The sequence below is a fragment of the Polypterus senegalus genome, chromosome 9, assembly GCF_016835505.1.
Source record: "Polypterus senegalus isolate Bchr_013 chromosome 9, ASM1683550v1, whole genome shotgun sequence".
Lineage (NCBI taxonomy): Eukaryota > Metazoa > Chordata > Cladistia > Polypteriformes > Polypteridae > Polypterus > Polypterus senegalus.
In genome coordinates, this window is record NC_053162.1 from 175,265,600 (window position 1) to 175,284,361 (window position 18,762).

The following is an 18,762-nucleotide window of genomic DNA, read 5'->3' on the forward strand; positions in this document are numbered from 1 at the left end:
AAGTCACAGTATCTGAGTAGTAAGTATTTGAGAGTAGGGTTCCAAGGGACTAGCCCATCATTGTCTGAGAAAGGCAAGTAGCACATTGATGATAATACATGGATAACTAGAGTGAATTAAGGAAGATAGCCACACGTGGAAGAGAAGCACGCGACAAACACAAAATCATCAGCTGCTTTCATACTTGCTTTCATGCATTATTAAGATTCATTAGTGGCAAAAATCTGAAGCGTGCAAAATCCCTTATTAAAAAAAGACGGAAAAATAGCAAAATCCGAAATCACATAACAACCAAGTAAGCTTGTTCTCCTAATTGTAACGAAGACATTTCTCTTGGGTGCCAACAGCGTTACTAGGAGATTATCTTGCAGATTCTGATTAAGGTCTGCACCATGTGCATTGTTAGTAAAATATATCTTCAGGTCAAAAGCTAGAAGTGTTCAATTTAAATCTATGAATATAAAAAAATATGAGATGGTTGTACATCAGTTTTATTTATACAGTTAAAACATTTCAAGAGGATATACTCAGCATCACCAGCATACAGCATCACCAGGTGTTATCTGGGTCATGTCCCATTATTCTTCCTGCTTCTCATTTCTTATCAGGACCTTAGCAAACAGACAGACATCAATTTAAAACAAAAGTGAGCTTCCTTATAGTTTATTACATATTGAAAGATTGTGTATTTTATCAAGTTACTTTGAAATGTACTTGTTTGATTTGTAAAACACTGTGTGGCAATGTGTTAGGTAACATATATGTTAATATACAGAATGTATACTGCAGCATCAATCTACTCATTTATTTCCTAACCTACATGTTCAATTCAGTACTGTAGGAAACCAGTGTCTATGCTGGTTGTACTGACTGCAAAATGGAACTGACACTGGATGGGGCACAGTAAACAAAACACTAAATCACAAAAATGATCTATACAGTGAAAAGATAAATAATGCTGTGCCATTTCATTCAAATAAAAAGAAATAGTTTTTCTGTGACAACTGTATTTGGCTTCTGTGACTCATATTCCATAGTTCAGTTTTCTTCATTCTTGTGTCTCACACTTTAGGCCAACTATTTAATTGTTTGTTTAGATGATATACTCAACCAAAATGACTTCTTACAATTTTGTCTGTATTTGAAAAACATTAAAACACTAGTAGCTTATGTAAGTCACCCTGGGTCATATAAGTAGCAAGTAGATTGAAGAAACAGCCATGTGATTTATAGTACATCACCACAGTAAACAGAGGACCCTTCATACACCTACAGTGTCATTAACACATAGACATACACCATCCCAAGGTCTTTTATTGAGAAAAAATATACTTTTATTTGCCTGTTTTCTGCTTTTATATTGGTTGCTTCCCAGTTCATATGTCATGGCACAGTAGACATGGCTGTGTGTACTAGTGTGATTGGGGCAATTTTGCAAAAAAAAAAACCCTGCTGGATTGAATAGACAAGTAATGTTGTGTCTGTTAGGGATTTTATGGGTATCCTTCAGTGTCAACTCATTTGATTTCCGGAGGATGTTTGCATTCAGATGACTAGCGCGACTGTATTTTAGTCTGTCCTGTGAACTACCCAAACAAACCACTGGCAGCTCATATTACTTATTTATTTTTCTGAAACATGGGTAAACATAAGTTACTGCTATACGGACTCATTCCTTTTTATATTTATTGACAGCTGTCAGACAACCAAAAACTGACAAAAGATATTGAGATGAGAAAATGTGGGATTGAACTGACAATATACACAAGTACAAATCATTAAAAGAAACTTAAATCCAGTTAAAGGCAATGTGGGCAGGAATGGACACAGGAAAAAGGCAAAAAATAGTCCAGGGCAAGGTCTACTGCAGGCATGTATATATACAGTATTTGTATGTCTGTATAAATACAGTATGTAAAGATATACAATGTGTAGCCTAACAAATGTTTTAAAAATGTCTTCTGAAGAAAACACAGTTAAAACATCATTACAGATTTTCCTGTGTTATTACAATGTGTTTTAATAAGATTTTCACTAGAAACTATGCCAACATAATTCTCATTATTTGGTCATATAGTACATACCTACATTATATATACTGTGTACTGTATATATAGAAGTGAAGATCTAGGATACAGTTTGGATATTTGTAGCTAGAAATCCACAAAGGGAGAAAATGAGCCACATATTTTAAAATAGTTTTATAATTCCTAAGTTACCATGTACCAATGGGGGTTTGGAAAGTGTTGGTCATAAAGTCTTTTTTATTGTTTGGATGTTCTTCTTTTTTAGCCTGCATATACTGGGTTCATGTCCAAGTGTCTTAATGTCATTTTTATTTGACAGCCACAATTCAGCCAGCTCTCTGGCTCTTTTGGTATTTATGACCCTCCAAACAACACCCTCTGAATTTGCTATATTTTGTCTTTGATTACTTTATATCTAATAATTTTTCCTCTGATGATGACACCTGGTAGGTTGTTAAAAGCTTAGGAAAACTATTTTAAGGTACATGACTCATTTTCTCCCTTTGTGGATTTCCAGCTATAAATACATATATACTGTATACATATACTGTATATATATATATATTCAAGGCATTCATAGTCTGAATCACAATCCGATTGTATGGGTGGTTACCTACCAGGTAACGCTTGTGGTTGGTCAGCAAGTCGTCTAACGTCCTCCATGGTGCCCTCTTTCAGTTGCGAGATATATATATATAAATATATACAGGTGCCGGTCATAAAATTAGAATATTATGACAAAGTTGATTTATTTCAGTAATTCCATTCAAAAAAGTTAAACTTGTATATTCGATTCATTCATTACACACAGACTGATGTATTTCAAATGTTTATTTCTTTTAATTTTGATGATTATAACTGACAACTAATGAAAGTCCCAAATTCAGTATCTCAGAAAATTAGAATATCAATTAAGACCAATGCAAAAAAAGGATTTTTAGAATTGTTGGCCAACTGAAAGGTATGAACATGAAAAGTATGAGCATGTACAGCACTCAATATTTAGTTGGGGCTCCTTTGGCCTGGATTACTGCAGCAATGCGGCGTGGCATGGAGTCGATCAGTCTGTGGCACTGCTCAGGTGTTATGAGAGCCCATGTTGCTCTGATAGTGGCCTTCAGCTCTTCTGATTTGTTGGGTCTGGTGTATTGCATCTTCCTCTTCACGATACCCCATAGATTTTCTATGGTGTTAAGGTCAACGAGTTTGCTGACCAATCAAGAACAGGGATACCATGGTCCTTAAACCAGGTACTGGTAGCTTTGGCACTGTGTGCAGGTGCCAGGTCCTGTTGGAAAATGAAATCTGCATCTCCATAAAGTTCGTTGGCAGCAGGAAGCATGAAGTCCTCTAAAACTTACTGGTATACGGCTGAGTTGACCTTGGACCTCAGAAAACACAATGGACCAACACCAGCAGATGTCATGGCACCCCCAAACCATCACTGACTGTGGAAACTTTACACTGGACCTCAAGCAACTTGGATTCTGTGCCTCTCCTCTGTTCCTCCAGACTCTGGGACCTTGATTTCCAAAGGAAATGCAAAATTTACTTTCATCAGAGAACATAACTTTGGACCACTCAGCAGCAGTTTTGTCTTTAGCCCAGGCAAAACACTTCTGACGCTGTCTCTTGTTCAAGAGTGGTTTGACACAAGGAGTGTGACAGCTGAAACCCATGTCTTGCATACGTCTGTGTGTGGTGGTTCTTGAAGCACTGACTCCAGCTGCAGTCCACTCTTTGTGAATCTCCCCCACAGTTTTGTTTCACAACCCTCTCCAGGGTGCAAGCGGTTATCCCTATTGCTTGTACACTTTTTTCTACCACATCTTGTCCTTCCCTTCGCCTCTCTATTAATGTGCTTGGACACAGAGCTCTGTGAACAGCCAGCCTCTTTAGCAATGACCTTTTGTGTCTTGCCCTCCTTGTGCAAGGTGTCAATGGTTGTCTTTTGGACAACTGTCAAGTCAGCAGTCTTCCTCATGATTGTGTAGCCTACAGAACTCGACTGAGAGACCATTTAAAGGCGTTTGAGTTCATTAGCTGATTAGAGTGTGGCACCAGGTGTCTTCAATATTCCGAGATACTGAATTTATGTTCATACCTTTCAGTTGGCCAACAATTCTAAAAATCCTTTTTTTGCATTGGTCTTAATTGATATTCTAATTTTCTGAGATACTGAATTTGGGACTTTCATTAGTTGTCAGTTATAATCATCAAAATTAAAATAAATAAACATTTGAAATACATCAGTCTGCGTGTAATGAATGAATCTAATATACAAGTTTCACTTTTTGAATGGAATTACTGAAATAAATCAACTTTGTCATAATATTCTAATTTTATGACCGGCATCTGTATATATACACACACACATACTGGGGTGGGCAAAAGTAGGTTTAAAGTCATGAGCATGCATTATTATTTACTTAATAATTTTTGTATTATTTATTTGTATTATTATTTTGTCATAGATGTCACTCACTCATGATTTATATAACTATTGTAGGAATGTCTGTGAGAGAGAGTTGTTTAAAATTAAAAGGCAAGTCTGTGAGAATGAGTAGAATTCTTGGTATGAAGACATCTTCACCTCTTTAACAGTTGAATTAATTTAAGGGGTCAAAATCCAGAAAAGGTTACTAAAGTAAAAACACCCAAAAAAAGGTACTCCTGAGGTCACATTTTTGGGTTTCAAAGTAGTCTACTGTCTCTTTCTGACAAAGTGTGCAAAATGTTGTTGAGATTGTACCAATGATGTGGAATTATATAAAAAACACACACTCACATTGAGCTTTATAAATTAGATATACATAGACAAAGTAATGTTCATTCTGTAACGATTTTCATATTTAGCTTTGTCCACAAGATGTCAGTACAGCCCAAAAAAGCCAGCATCGTTACATATTTTTTCCAGAGCATTGTTTGTTACTTGTGAGAATCCTTCTTGCGTCATGGTGACCATGGAATCATAATAAGCATTCATTTATAATTGTACGTCTATTAAATGTTGTAATGATGTTGATGTTTCATTACTGTTTCATTTTTATTGTTTGTCTTTTGTATGGGAGGCAGCATGTAGGAAAACATTTCATTTAGCTGCTGTACATATGATAATCAATTTAAACTTTATTAAAATAAATGTATTTACTGATTTTAACCAAGTGACGAGGGCCCATTTGATTTCAAACTAGGGTGTCATCTGTATGAAATCCATATTTTTTACATATTACCCCTGGGTGTCCATTGGGAACTTTGCCATTCTCCACCGGCCTAAAGACATGCAACTAGTAATAGTGCAGTACATCCTAATGATGTCTGAGTATGAATAGGAGGTATAGATGGGATGCATGGATGTGTGAGTGCACTCTTTGGCAGACTGGCATCTCAACCAGGGTTTTTCCTGCTTGGCACCTGACTCTGCTGATGCAAGATATGGTTAATCATGACCTGTATCAACGGAAGAAGGTACTTCAAATGATGAATGGATATGTTTACATGTTTACATCTTGCCTGAAGAAGGGGCCTGAGTTGCCTCGAAAGCTTGCATATTGTAATCTTTTTAGTTAGCCAATAAAAGGTGTCATTTTGCTTGGCTTTTCTCTACATTCATAATGGCTAACACGGTACAACAACCTAGTACATAAGATCCCAGAGTGTGTCTGTGAGACTTTGTGCCCAGTTGTGAGGTCAGGTACTGGTGTTGGATGAGAAGACCCGACTCGCAATCAGCATTCCAGTTCATTCCAGAGGTGTTCAGTTAGGTTAGATCAGGGCTCTGTGCTGGCCACTTGAGTTCCTCCATTTCTTTATGAACCTGTCTTTGTGCACAGGGGCACAGTCATGCTGGAACAGAAAAGGGCCTTCCCCAAACCTTTGGCACAAAGTTCGAAGTGCACAGTTGTCTAAAATGTCTTTTGTCTGCTTTAGCATTAACAGTAACCTTCACTGGAACTAAGGGTCCCAGTACAAGCTCTGCCATTATCTCTCCTTCACCAGACTTTACAGTTAACACTATACAGTCCAGCAGATAATGCTCCCCTGGCATCTGCCACACCCAGAGTGGCCAATCAGACTGCTAGATAGTGAAGTGTGATTCATCATTCCAGAGAACACATTTTCACTGTTCCAGAGTCCAATGGTGAGCTATATATCACTCCAGCTGATGCCTGGCATCTCACATAGTTGTCTTAGGTTTATTTGCAGCTGCCAGTTATTGGAAACCCACTTCACGAAGGTCCCGGTGCACCGTTCTTGTGCTGATGTTGCTTCCAGAGGCATTTTGGAAATCTGTTGTGAGTGGTGCCACAGAGGAGAGGTGCCACTGTTACACATTTCAGTACTCAACAGCCCCTACACTGCAAGTCTGTGTGGTCTACCACTTCAAGGCTGGGCAATTGTTTCTCCTTGACACTTCCACTTCACTGCAACAGCACTTTCAGTTGAGCAGGTGAGATCTAGCAAAGCAGAAATGTCACATGCCGACTTGTGGCAAAGGTAAAATCCTTGAAGTGTCACATTTAAAGTACTGTATATACTCGTGTTTAAGTTCTCTGGCGTATAAGACGGGCCTTGATTTCACTATATAATTTCCGGTATTTTATAATGTTTGTCGTATAAGTCGAATGTGGAAAATTCACGCTATTGGTCCAAGACATTATGATATGCTCACGTCCACCTGCGATAGTAACCATGGAGCACATGGCCTTTTTTTTTCTATGTATTGTGCCTACGTGACCACACGGTAATACCCAAACTATTCTGAAGCGACGTTTGCACTGATTTCTGTTTTTTATATCTCACACCCTCATACACCTTTATGGTAAGAGCATCCCTTATCTACGATGGAGAGCTTGATCAGAAGAAAATATGAAGCTGGTTTCAACTTAAAAGGTCTTTGAAGTGGTGAAAAATTGGTAACTGCGCTGCTGCAACAAAATTTGATGTGTCTGAGAAACTGGTGCGAGATTGGAGGAAGCAAGAAGAAAAAAAAAAAAAAAACTATTTGTGTTGTATTTTTGAATGGGCATATAAGTTGGGGTCTGATTTTATGATTGATTTTTCGGGTTTCAAGACCCGATGTATACGCGAGTATATATGGTAACTGAGCTCTTCAGTATGAACCATTCTACTGTTCCATGTTTGTCAGTAGAGATCACATGGCTATGTGCTTAATTTGATGCAGCTACGGACAATGGTTGAGACTGAAACTCCTGAACTCAGTAATCGTGAGGGGTATCCACATACTTTTGGTCATATCATGAATGTATTCTTACTATTTAAAAAAGGACAGAGTGCTTGGTTAGGATCACCACGCCAGTAGTGGGATACAAGCCACAATCTGACATTCAAAATAAAGTCAGTCAGTCTATGCTTGCCAATAATAATTTTAAGTAAACAGAAACAAACTGTAAATGTCAAATGTACAAGTAATGTTTAAAAAGGAGTTGCCTCCTAGCACTTGTGGTTCCACTTTCTAAAACACATGCCATCAGGTCAAGGATTTTTCAGTTGACTCTTGTATGTGCACGGCGACAGAATTGGTGTTTTCTTCCCTTTGTAACCTTGAACTCTGTTGGTTGCTCAGGTAAAGTATGAGAACGGCAGATTTGCAAGTTAAACACGTCTGACTGAAAAAGCTTTCAGATGAAACAAATATAGCTCAAGATTCTTGAGAACTAACTTGATCAGAATTATATGGCTAGCAGCCAAGATTTACTATAATAAGGGCCCTTGTATGACTAGGCATTTGAATGACATCATTGAAAACCCGTGAGTGGGAAATATACCTTTTAGTTGTGTGATAAGTAATGTGCCACAAGAAAAACTGTTAGTTACAGTAACTGTGTAAAGTAAAGTGGGTCCATAAGCCTGTCAGACCTCCAACTGCACTGATATGGTGGCACTTGGGCTGTAGTTTCGAGATTTAGAGAAGGCACTTTGTATGATGCAGAGGAAGGTAAATGGTAGCATATTCAGGTAGTTGACACATTAAATTCTGTTGCTTTTTCAAACTGCCAACAAGGCAGAATGCAAGGGTGGTCCTCGTCATTATCTCTGCCTGGTTTAATTATATACAAATTACTCAAAAAAGCAACCTCCCCTACTGCAATGAATTGTGTGCAAGGCAGAATGTCTTCTAAACTACAGTACTGATTTGCACTCGTTGCATTTGATTGGACAGATTATTCCTATCCTTTTCATAAGGCTGTATTTTCTGTTTCAAGATTCCATGTATTGGTATGCTATAGTTTGAATTTCACTTGCATGAGCTGCTGGGGGGCAGCAGTGAGGTGCAGTGGTTAGCCCTACAATAGAGTCCTTGGTTTACATCCTGGCATGGGGACAGTATGCATGGATTTTATTTCCTCCTCAGAAAGGGAAGATTGTTAGGTTAATTAAGTTTAAATGGATTCCGTCCAAGTGCATGTAGGTGCCTTGTTCACCCTCATTTGGTTCGAAACCACGCTCCAGCCTCAATGACCTTGAACAGTAGCAGATGGGTGGATGAATGGATAAACTGCTTGAATGCAATTTACTCATAACATAAAGCTCCCTGTAAAGCATCCTAGTGTTTCCAATTCATTTTATGAAATTTGTCTGTAATGAAAAAGGCACATTCTTAAAAACGAAAGGAAGACTTGGAATGGATTATATAATGCCCAAGTAATTCAAAGAATACACAGCTTACACTTCTGTATCCACGAGTTTGACGCCCTCATTAATACGTGATCATGCTCATCTGTTGCAATAAAGAACCTGAAAGGAAGGGCCTTTAAACAGGTCGTAAAACAAAATTCTGAATTTCTCCTTGCGATTAATAAAGTTTATCCAAACATAGACACCCACATATTTTGCAGTAATCTATGAAGACATACAAGGATTCTTAAAAAGGACTGAAACTCAAGATACAGACTTTATTGATCCACAAGAAGTCTTTTATTGAGCAGGTTTCCAATGTCAACAATCAAGTCATCAGGTACATTCATCGACATGATATTCCATCTTAAATCAACTGTATTCTCGACAACAACATGTTGCATTGATCGTTGCTCCCTTTGTACTTTGCAAATCAATTTAAAAAAAAAATGGCAGTGCTGCCCAACCCCCTCCCACCCCCCCATAAGCTTCAAGCAAACATATACACTGCCTACTAAGCAAGATGTTACTCCTCCTTACAAATACAAAAACTATGGTTGCTTTCTTTTTTGTTTTGCAGCAGTATATTAGTAAATAAATTTGATTGGAATAATCTTTGTAAATATGCATAGGGTTAACCTAACAGGCAAAACACAACACAGAAATTTTCCTTTTAATACATTTGACACTATCATGGTCCGTTCATTATAATTAACACTTATTCACATTCTTAAATGGACAAAAAAATGCAGCAAAACACCAACGCTAAGATTTTCAATGCTGAAAATAAAGTGGGAATATTCAGGTCTATCATACAGAGTACAGTACATACATGTTTTCTCTAGGCTTAGATTATTAGCAGCATTCCTGTATTAAGGTCAATTTAGGCACAACACACTCATTTCAACATTCAATGCAGGAGCATCTTATTAATACTAAATATGTAAGTGCACATGGACAATAGTAATGTGGGTTTTATCAGTTTCAAATGCTTTGATGCATTTGTATTAATGTATATCTTAGTCATTGTTAGTGGCTTGTACTTTTACTCAGATTAAATATATATCTATCGATCGATCTAGCTATATCTATAGCTATCTCAGGAGGAAAAAGTTCAGATGTGATTCTAAAGCATCAGGTCATTGGCATTGAAAATGTCACTGGTTAGATTAATTTAAAAATAAAAAACCATCAGGGCTAAAAATGAGCAAAAAAAAAAAAAAGAAATAACTGGATATCATTGTTTTGACTTTTATCAAATAACTGCACTCCTCTAATATGAAGAGGAAAGATCCTCTCACGTTCTCCTATAAAGGTTGTGAAGTCCGTCAGTAGGTTACATGTGGTAATAAATCATGACTGTATTAATGATAAGTGTCAATCAAAATCAAAATGCATGGCAGAGTGAGGACTGGACAAGATGTAATAATGACTAAAAGAATAGGCAGTATGGTTATATTTAATATTAAAGCAGTATTTCTCTTTTGAATGCAATTTTTTTACATTAACATCTATAGATATATAAAAAAAATTCAATTATTTAATCATTTCAAACCTAAAAAATACATTTTTTTTTTTTTTTTAAAAACACTCATGCGGAATTCAAAATCCCCTCCCCAACAATATTTACTTTTAAATACAGATGGCCTGTGACTCTGGACGTTTTATGTAACAAAACTAGAGGGGGGAAAAAGAGAGATACAAAACCTACTATTTGATAAGTAAAAGTGACTGTGCTGTAAGTGTCATATTCACAGTGCAAACTCCTAGGAACCAGACTTCACATTTTATAACCACTGCATTTGCAAAACAAGACAACATAAAAAAAAAAACAAAAGAGAGACATACACCCACTAAAGGGAGAGGGCAGGGAGAAGTTCCTAACTATCATCATCATCTGAAATGTTAAACAGAAAAAAAGTCATTTGGGAGGGACGATAATTAAACATACATTTCAACATGCAAGTATGCAATCATACAGGACCAACTGACATACTTTTAGTTTTTCTTAACTGGATACTATAAATAAATAAATCTGGTTAGCGATGCAAGATATATATATATGTGCATATATAAAAATAAATTATACATTTCAACATCCCTATTTTGCATGGATCAGACATTAAGACACTAGTAATTTCCCACCTGCAAGGATAAAAAAAAGGAAACGGCTAAAAAACATAAAATGAGGCACCACACAGCTAATGTGGGTGTCAGATTTTCTATCTGGTCTTCAGAGGTTTGGTTCTTTTGCCAAAAAAAAAAAAAAAAGGATTAGTTTAATTCTAATCAAATAAATAAAAAAAAAAGACAGTGTAAACAATAAATAGACAATAAAATAAACCAATCCCGCCAAAGGCAGAACTTCAAACTTGTTAGGATCACAGGATTTTAGTGTGCAATGATAAACAACAAAACACATATTGTTAACTTAAGACCAAGCCCTTTCAAGTGTGATTTGGTTCTCTTTTAAACCGTGCAGGTGGAGTTTCAGCTGTCAGCATCCCACCATAGGTGCAATAATTGCTTAAAGAGTGAAGTGGGGGTTGTTAGCTTCTTTTTAATCCTTAGGACAAGGTGCCTCTTTTCTGCATCTTGAAGCCCAATGGTGTTGAAAAGCAGCTAAACACAAAGCACTGGACACAGAAGTGACCACTGAAAACAGAAACTGGTCCCTCTCCTCCAAACAATCAATCTCTGGTCTCGGCATGTGCAATTACTGAGCAAGTGTGTATTAACTGCAAATACACTCCTTTCTGGTGTTGCAGGCAGGCACTCAGAGCCCCCACTGTCCTCTCAGTCTCACAGTGATACTTGTTCAGACAGTTTAATTCACTTCTTTTCTAGTGTTTCAACCATTCACAGAATGAGGCAACTGCAAAATCCCAGGCCTTGTTACCCAAGATTCATTGTGTCCTAATGTAAAGTTCCTTGACTGCCACTTTCTTCTTTTCAATGAGAGTGGACTCCTAGGGTCATTTTCAGATTCTCATACACGACGTAACTGATGCTGACAGCTGGTATGACCTTCATAAAGTTAGGTGCCAGGCCTCGATATAGCCCGTAAGCTCCTTCAGTCCTTAAAATATGTCCAAAAAGTCTAGACATTGACATCTGAGGGGCTCCTTCTATAGAGGCTAAACAAAACAAAACAGACAACTTCAGTTTATTTTCCTCAATTCATAAATGTAAATGCAGTTGTGCGAAAAGCAGGCAACAATACGTTCAAACAGTGGTATAAGCTGAGAACCACCTACCTTGTGCTTGCATTCGTGTTCTGACCAATGCTAAGGGGTAGCTGGCAAGCTGTCCACAAGAGCTTGAGATGGTGCCACAGGCAAGGAGGACAAAAACTCCAGGATCAGCACTATCTGTGGCATAACGTTGTAGCCAAGAGTTTTTCAAAGTCTGCCAAAAATATATATCAAACCAAAAATTAGTTTCAAATAATGTAGATAACAGAAAGTAAATCCTTAACTGGCTGCAGTGGTGTTTACACTGTATGGTATACACTAACATGCACAATCACATCAACTTACCTCATACACAGCTAGGTCAATACCAGCATAGGGGATGATCCCAAGCATGTTTGGAATGTAGCCCTTGTAAAAAGCCTTAAGGCCTTCTTTCTGGAAAATGTGCTTTGCACAATTTGCAATTCCAGAATACTGACCAGTCCTTCGCAGTGCAAGCCTAGTCTTCAGCACCTGCACAAAAATAATCATGTATCAGCATCAGTGGTTTGGTTTGGTTTTTTTAAGCAACAAAATCTTTTCACAGGCAAACACAATGTCATCTTACAAAACAATCTGTAAAACACGGCAAAATACTGCAAGTATAAAAATGAACAAATTGCAAGCACATCGTTGCCTCTCTGAATTAACCATTTTTAAAAGTCACAGGTAAGAATGGGGAATCCACAGCGAACTGGGAAAACATTTTCTTGTTAAGAGCAAGAGACTGCCCACTTACTCTCCAAAAATCATACTAGTTAAAAAGACTTTAAGGCACAGAAGCATTCCCTTCTACTGTCTCACACCAAATTGAGACAAATGCTACATAACAGTCTGTCCTACTTAATCTAGTGCAGGATTGTGAGAAGCAGCCACAGATGCAAAGCAGAAAACAAGCACATGTTTTTGAAGTTCTACTTCTAATTTGTGCAACAAGGCAAAGATGGCCACCTGAAAAACAGGTTACAATTCATCAATGTGTCTTATGCTTCAAAAAAATTCTTATGCACCCGAACAGATAATTACAATACTGAATGGCCACTTCTCATAAATGCATTTCCCCACCTACAATACATACATACATATACACACACACACACACACAATTATTGAATCTTACCTCCATTGGGTAAATGCTGCTCTGTGCAATTGCTCCTGCCAAGGAACCAGCTATGAATCTTTCCAGTATTCCCAGAGTCTCTTGATTGCTGCATATTAAACGTTTGATCTAGACACAAAACAAAAAGAGCAACAGAATAAATAAAACATTTCTATAGCTTGATACTTTTTAATTTGCATTATATTTTAATGCACAGTACTTCTAAATTTTAGCCAAAGCAACTTACAGATCACAAGCGCATTGCAATAATATGAGCATTGCCATGTTAAATGAGTTGGGGAAGGGTCAGGGTTATACAAGAAGCCATTGAAGAACCACTAACCCTGTGTCTTAAAATTTAATGTCTTACACCAGTGTTGCCCAATTTACTCCCAAAAGACTGCTGTATCTGCAGGTTTTCATTTGATCCAAATTCTACTTTTAACTGGACCCCCTGAGTCAACACATTTAGCCAGTGAGTCACACTTTCTATAACTGAGACTTCAAAAAATAAAATCAGAGTGGGAAACTATTTCCTTATTTCTACAGTGTGAGCAGTGGAAGGTTAGATGACTTGCTCAGGATCACAGTTGTGTCAGTGGCAAAAATTGAAACCTCAACATGGTTTACAGTCCCCAGGATTCTTTGCTAACACTGAACTGCCCCCGTTCCTCCTTTTACAAACAGCTTTTCTGCTTAAGCAACAAAGTTTGCTATATTCTCCATATTAAAAAAAAAAAAAATTATATCAAATCTTCATTATCGTCTTTAGTCAAGGATAAATTTAAGTACCTGCTCGTAGGCCATGAACTTTATGGCAGATTCAGGGGCAATTTTGATAACATTAATCCCATTCCCTCTCCAGAGAGATCTTATGCCACCTTCACGAATCATCTGAGCAAATCCACCCATAACACACATCTTGTTGCTTCTGGAGCCGTGAACCTAAACAAAATAAACATAAGACTTTGTTTAGAATTAATTATAGAAGGAAAAACACAAGAAATGGAGAAGTGAGTGAAAGTCACAGGCATAAATATTTAGCCTCTGTACAAAGCAATGTCTTAAAAATGGCTAGGCTTTAATATATGGAGCATGCTGTCCTAAACAGAAAACTTTCATTTATACTTTAACAATGAAGTGGTGTGATTGGTTTTGTTGTCCCCTTTCCTTTTTTTTGTGCCAGTGCCGACAGGTGATGTTCAGATCCCATCCCAGCTCTTAAATTGGGTTTGAAAAGTGTATTACATTGACCTCACAAAAAAAAGCTGGAGCAAGCTACTGGCCTGCTACCAAGTTAACAAACATTCCTCACACCCCTTTGCCAGTTAGGCCTACCAGATTAACAAGCAAAGGGCACTGAAGAGGTGTGTCACCTCCCTCACCTTGTAATTGGTCAATTGGCTACTTGTGCTGCTATGCTTGGCAAACAGGGCACATGAACCTCAGAATCTTGGCAAGGATATCTATTGACATATTTACTGTTGTTGAGAAATCTCATTTGTAATAGTAGATACAGCTAATCAAGCAAAATGACTTGCAGAAGGTCAATAAAATGCACCGTCAACCCTCTGCTCAGGAGCAAGTAATACAGCAGGACTGGACATTTGCCATTATTATTTAAAAGCGAGTGTTAGTCAATTTTGACAAGAAGAGACCATTAGCCTTAACAAGCCCGTCCATCATAGATTGTCCAAAATAACATTACTTCGATATGTGAAGGTCCATAAAATCCTATTCTCCACCAAACTATTTACTAATTTATTCCATGTCTCTATAGTTCTTTGCATTAAAACATGCAACATTTGCAGATATTATGCAACTAACAAGTTTCTGCTGATTACAGAATTTATTTTAAAGTAATAGCTTGGACCCTATTTTTTTCATAATTTTAACACTCTGATCATGTCTTCTCTTAATCTCCACTTGCTGATCAAAGTTCTAATTTAAGAAAGGTATAAACAAAAAAGTTGTGTTGTAAGATTATATTGGCATTCAAGTGAACCAGAAGATAACCGAATAACCAACGAAACATACAGAAAAAGCCTCTGTAACATCATATCACATGCAGCACTGACTCCCCGATCTGAAAGGCCTAGAGAGGAAATGGGACTTCTTCCAACCCCCTTGGCTTCATGGTACTGTGAGGGCACTCTCTATAGAGCGTGTAGTAGGATGTCCACCACCCCACTTCTCACCTGCATTAACACCTTCAAGCGGTCAAGTGGGGCAGTGCACGACCGGGATACTGCTCCTGCTACTCCTCCAGCCACCAGGTGCCGCCACCACATTCCAGTTTGTTTCTCCTCAGCAGTGAACTCATCTGGAACTGTCAAGCTTTCACCCACATCAAATATCTAAAAAGAACAACAGAATAGAAATTAAATAAAGCTGACATCATACGTTTTTAACTTTGATGAGAATTTCTTACACTCCTGCTCAATCTTACCTTGGAGTCGGCACAAAAACTGCACAAAGAATGATAATACAGAGTAACTACAATAGTAGATTAGATAGCCAGGATTTCAAGGAGTCTAAAGTCATCTTTCTTTCATGTTTAGGGAAAAGCCAAGCAAAATGACACCTTTTATTGGCTACATTTTGCTTGGCTTTTCTCTACATTCATAATGGCTAACACGGTACAACAACCTAGTATTTCATGTTTAGGAAAATCTAATATTGTAATGCCATTTATTAATAAATGATTATATCAGGACAATTTCTAAGTCTATAATCACCATTTCTCAAAAGTGAGCAAGGAGGAGGAGGATGTGTCCCCTTTTCACATTTAGCTGGAAAACAGCATTTCATTTTGTGCTAATTTTGAAAATACCACGATCTAGTTCACTTGTACTTGTCTGAGGTCTGCTCACCTGCTTCAGAAACTGAAATTCACTCCACCAAAATGTCTAGAGAAATTTCATATGCTGTATTCAAGTAAACAATACACACAAAGACAGACTGCTACCATAGTAGATGGTGGAGTCAATGTCAAAGAGACATACTTCTAAAACTATAAATCATGGAATACTCTGCACATGACAAATACATGTACAGTGTAATGTAACATTAATGAACCTATTAACCTATGATTGTTCAACAGCTTTGTTAAAAAACATGACACTTCAATTTTAATTGAGGATGGCTACATGGTGCAAATTAAATGTCTGAGATAAGAATAAACAAATTGGGTATGTGCAATTTCAGTAAGGAATACACGCAAAGAGTAAAAGAAAGGATGGTCATGGTGAGGATGACTGGAAATAGTCATGTAATGCAGAGGACAAGTGGAGAGGATAATGCGAGAATGGGTCTCACTCCTAAGACTGCAGAAAGTGTAAGAAAAAAAAAATGTAAGGAGTAACAAGACAATGAGAAAAATCCCAAATAATGGCCGTTAAACACATTATCTTTTAAGGTGAGGCAATATTAAGTTAATTGCAATACTTGTTATTCAATTAAGATGTCCCAAGAAAGCAAGAATCAGTAACAAAAATGAATTCACATTTTAAAACAGTCATTATTTTGCTCATTAAGCCACCCTACTGATGTGTCAATTATATATCAAACTTGTTCAAAATACATTAGGGAGGAGAGAATTAAAAAAAAAAAAAAAATTCTAGCACCACGAAGTATTTTTCCTCTAGCTGATCGACAGCTTGGCACACTTAAAACAACAGTTCCAGTAACCTTTTACCTAGTTCCTTTAAGACCTTTACACATTTGCAAAAAAAAAAAAACTCTGTACCTAATCCAACTACGTAAAGCAACTGACCCGTGTCTTGGGTGTTTGCCAGATTTTACTTCTGTAGGACATTTCATAATGAATTCCCTTGCTCGTTCAAAGTGTTCATTTAATTTTTACTTTAAATACTTCAAAATAAGGACACTGCACAGAAGAAATGAAGTCATCTTTTACAATTTTTTACTGCATCTAAGGCAAATAGAAAAAAAGACCGGTATCATTGGCCTTATGAACCCTTGACTTGGCATCTACTGCCAACTGTACATCCACTAAAATAAAGACTAGCAAGATCCAACAAATTGTATACAGCAAGATTCCTAAATGAGAACTAAGCCGTGATACCAGCATTTAGAAATTCCAGTATAGTGAACCATATTTCCATGCCACCCTACCCAGAAAAATAGGACCAGGACACCAAATACAAGGTTCTATTAGAGCAAAAAATTATTAGTGCAACAATAGCAAATGAAGCTAAAACTAATAGAATTAACCAAGTTTAAAACGTGTGCAAAAATAAATAATTAAAAGAGGATGGTTCAGCGCCTTTCAATTAATCCTTTTAGAAGGACATTCTAAGACTTAAGAGACAACAGGTTGTGTTCCATTGAGTTAAACTTTAAGGACTACAGGCCACTGATGTAACACTTGCAGTTACAACACACCACATAAAACCAGCCGAAGCCAGATAAGGTATACAGATCAGCAGGATCGCCGCTCTGTTGCACCTGCCAGGAAGAGACAAAAAGTACAAACTTGTGCACTTTCTTATCTTCCTATACGTGGTAGGGTACAATAAGGAATATTTTTTTTCGTAATTCATGTATCATGTGTTTCGCAATAATCATCATGGAGCAATTCCAATGAACCTGTAAAATGTCCTCTTCTAAATTTAACATGCACTAAGCCAGTGGTGGCCTTTATTTAGAATGAGGCAGAATTACTTCAATGTACCATGACATTAAGCTCTTTGGGTACATGATCTATTCAAAAGATCTTCTGGCAGAAACTCTCTTCAAACACACACATAAATCACCAAACTGCACTCTGAAACACATTTCAGGCCTCAGTTCACAATGTACCAAAGGGAGATTACTTTATCATGTGTGCATACAACCTGGAACTTTAAAGCTTTAAGGAACTTTATATACCTTGCATTTCTAAGACAAGCTTAATCTAAGAGCATACTACTGTACAAACCATATATTTTAGTACAAGCAAGTGATGCATCATACGAGATAGACACCAAGTATGATGTAGTGGCTAAAGACACTGGAATCTAAACCAGACAATTGCTGGTTTAGTCCCGGATTATGCGTCACTGTGTCACCCCAAGTAGGTCTCAAAATATGGGTAAACAATTATGCTTTGACTTGGAGTAAAAAGTTCTTACAATAAGCATACTGAAACGATCAATCATTTTAAACACTCAGGCGCAAATGGAACTTAATGAGCTTGCTGTGTGATTTCATGTTAAATATAAACAGCTGAACAAAGCTATGTAGAGCACACCAACAGTTTGAAAGCAAATATGACATTTAGCTACTCGGACCCTTGTCGGGACCATCAAAATATCTTCTAATAAAATAGGTGATAATTATGTGGAAGAAAGAGCAATACGATTTAGGCTGAAGGCTACGGTCTTACCGTGGAGTGCTTCCAGTAGAGGATAATTTCAGGAATGTTGTCTGCCGGGTGTAGTAAATGGTAGTCTCTCCATTCATTCCAGTCAATGGTCATTGTCCCATTTTTGTCCATGCTGTGAAAGAAGAATGCATTGTTAGGCCATTCTCACATTATGTTATTCACATGGTGTTACATGCTTAATGCCGCTATGTTATCATTCCACTGCTATTTTCCTCCCCAAGAATACACAGCTGAGCAGCTTGGCCAAAGTAAAAATGTAGTTCTGTTTGAATTTGAAGGTGTTGATCTGACACCACTTTAAGTGTCCATCCATTTAATTTTGAGTATGTTTAGAGACATTTTTATTACAGTTCTTCAATTATACTCTTTGTTATG

The 18,762-nt window shown here is 37.3% G+C and overlaps 1 protein-coding gene across 7 annotated transcripts in view; it reads right to left on the reverse strand.

The window, feature by feature from the left end:
• Positions 1-8,943: 8,943 nt before the first annotated feature.
• LOC120536032 (calcium-binding mitochondrial carrier protein SCaMC-2-B) overlaps positions 8,944-18,762 on the reverse strand; it is a 64,828-nt gene continuing 55,009 nt past the window's right edge. For all 7 annotated transcript variants that reach the window (XM_039764337.1, XM_039764338.1, XM_039764339.1 and 4 more), the window contains 7 exons: positions 18,388-18,499; positions 15,197-15,355; positions 13,791-13,943; positions 13,020-13,127; positions 12,206-12,373; positions 11,924-12,074; positions 8,944-11,803 (listed from right to left, as the gene is read on the reverse strand). In XM_039764337.1, the coding sequence (XP_039620271.1) occupies positions 11,619-11,803; positions 11,924-12,074; positions 12,206-12,373; positions 13,020-13,127; positions 13,791-13,943; positions 15,197-15,355; positions 18,388-18,499 (1,036 nt within the window). In that variant the 3' untranslated portion in view covers positions 8,944-11,618. The remainder of the gene's footprint in view (positions 11,804-11,923; positions 12,075-12,205; positions 12,374-13,019; positions 13,128-13,790; positions 13,944-15,196; positions 15,356-18,387; positions 18,500-18,762) is intronic.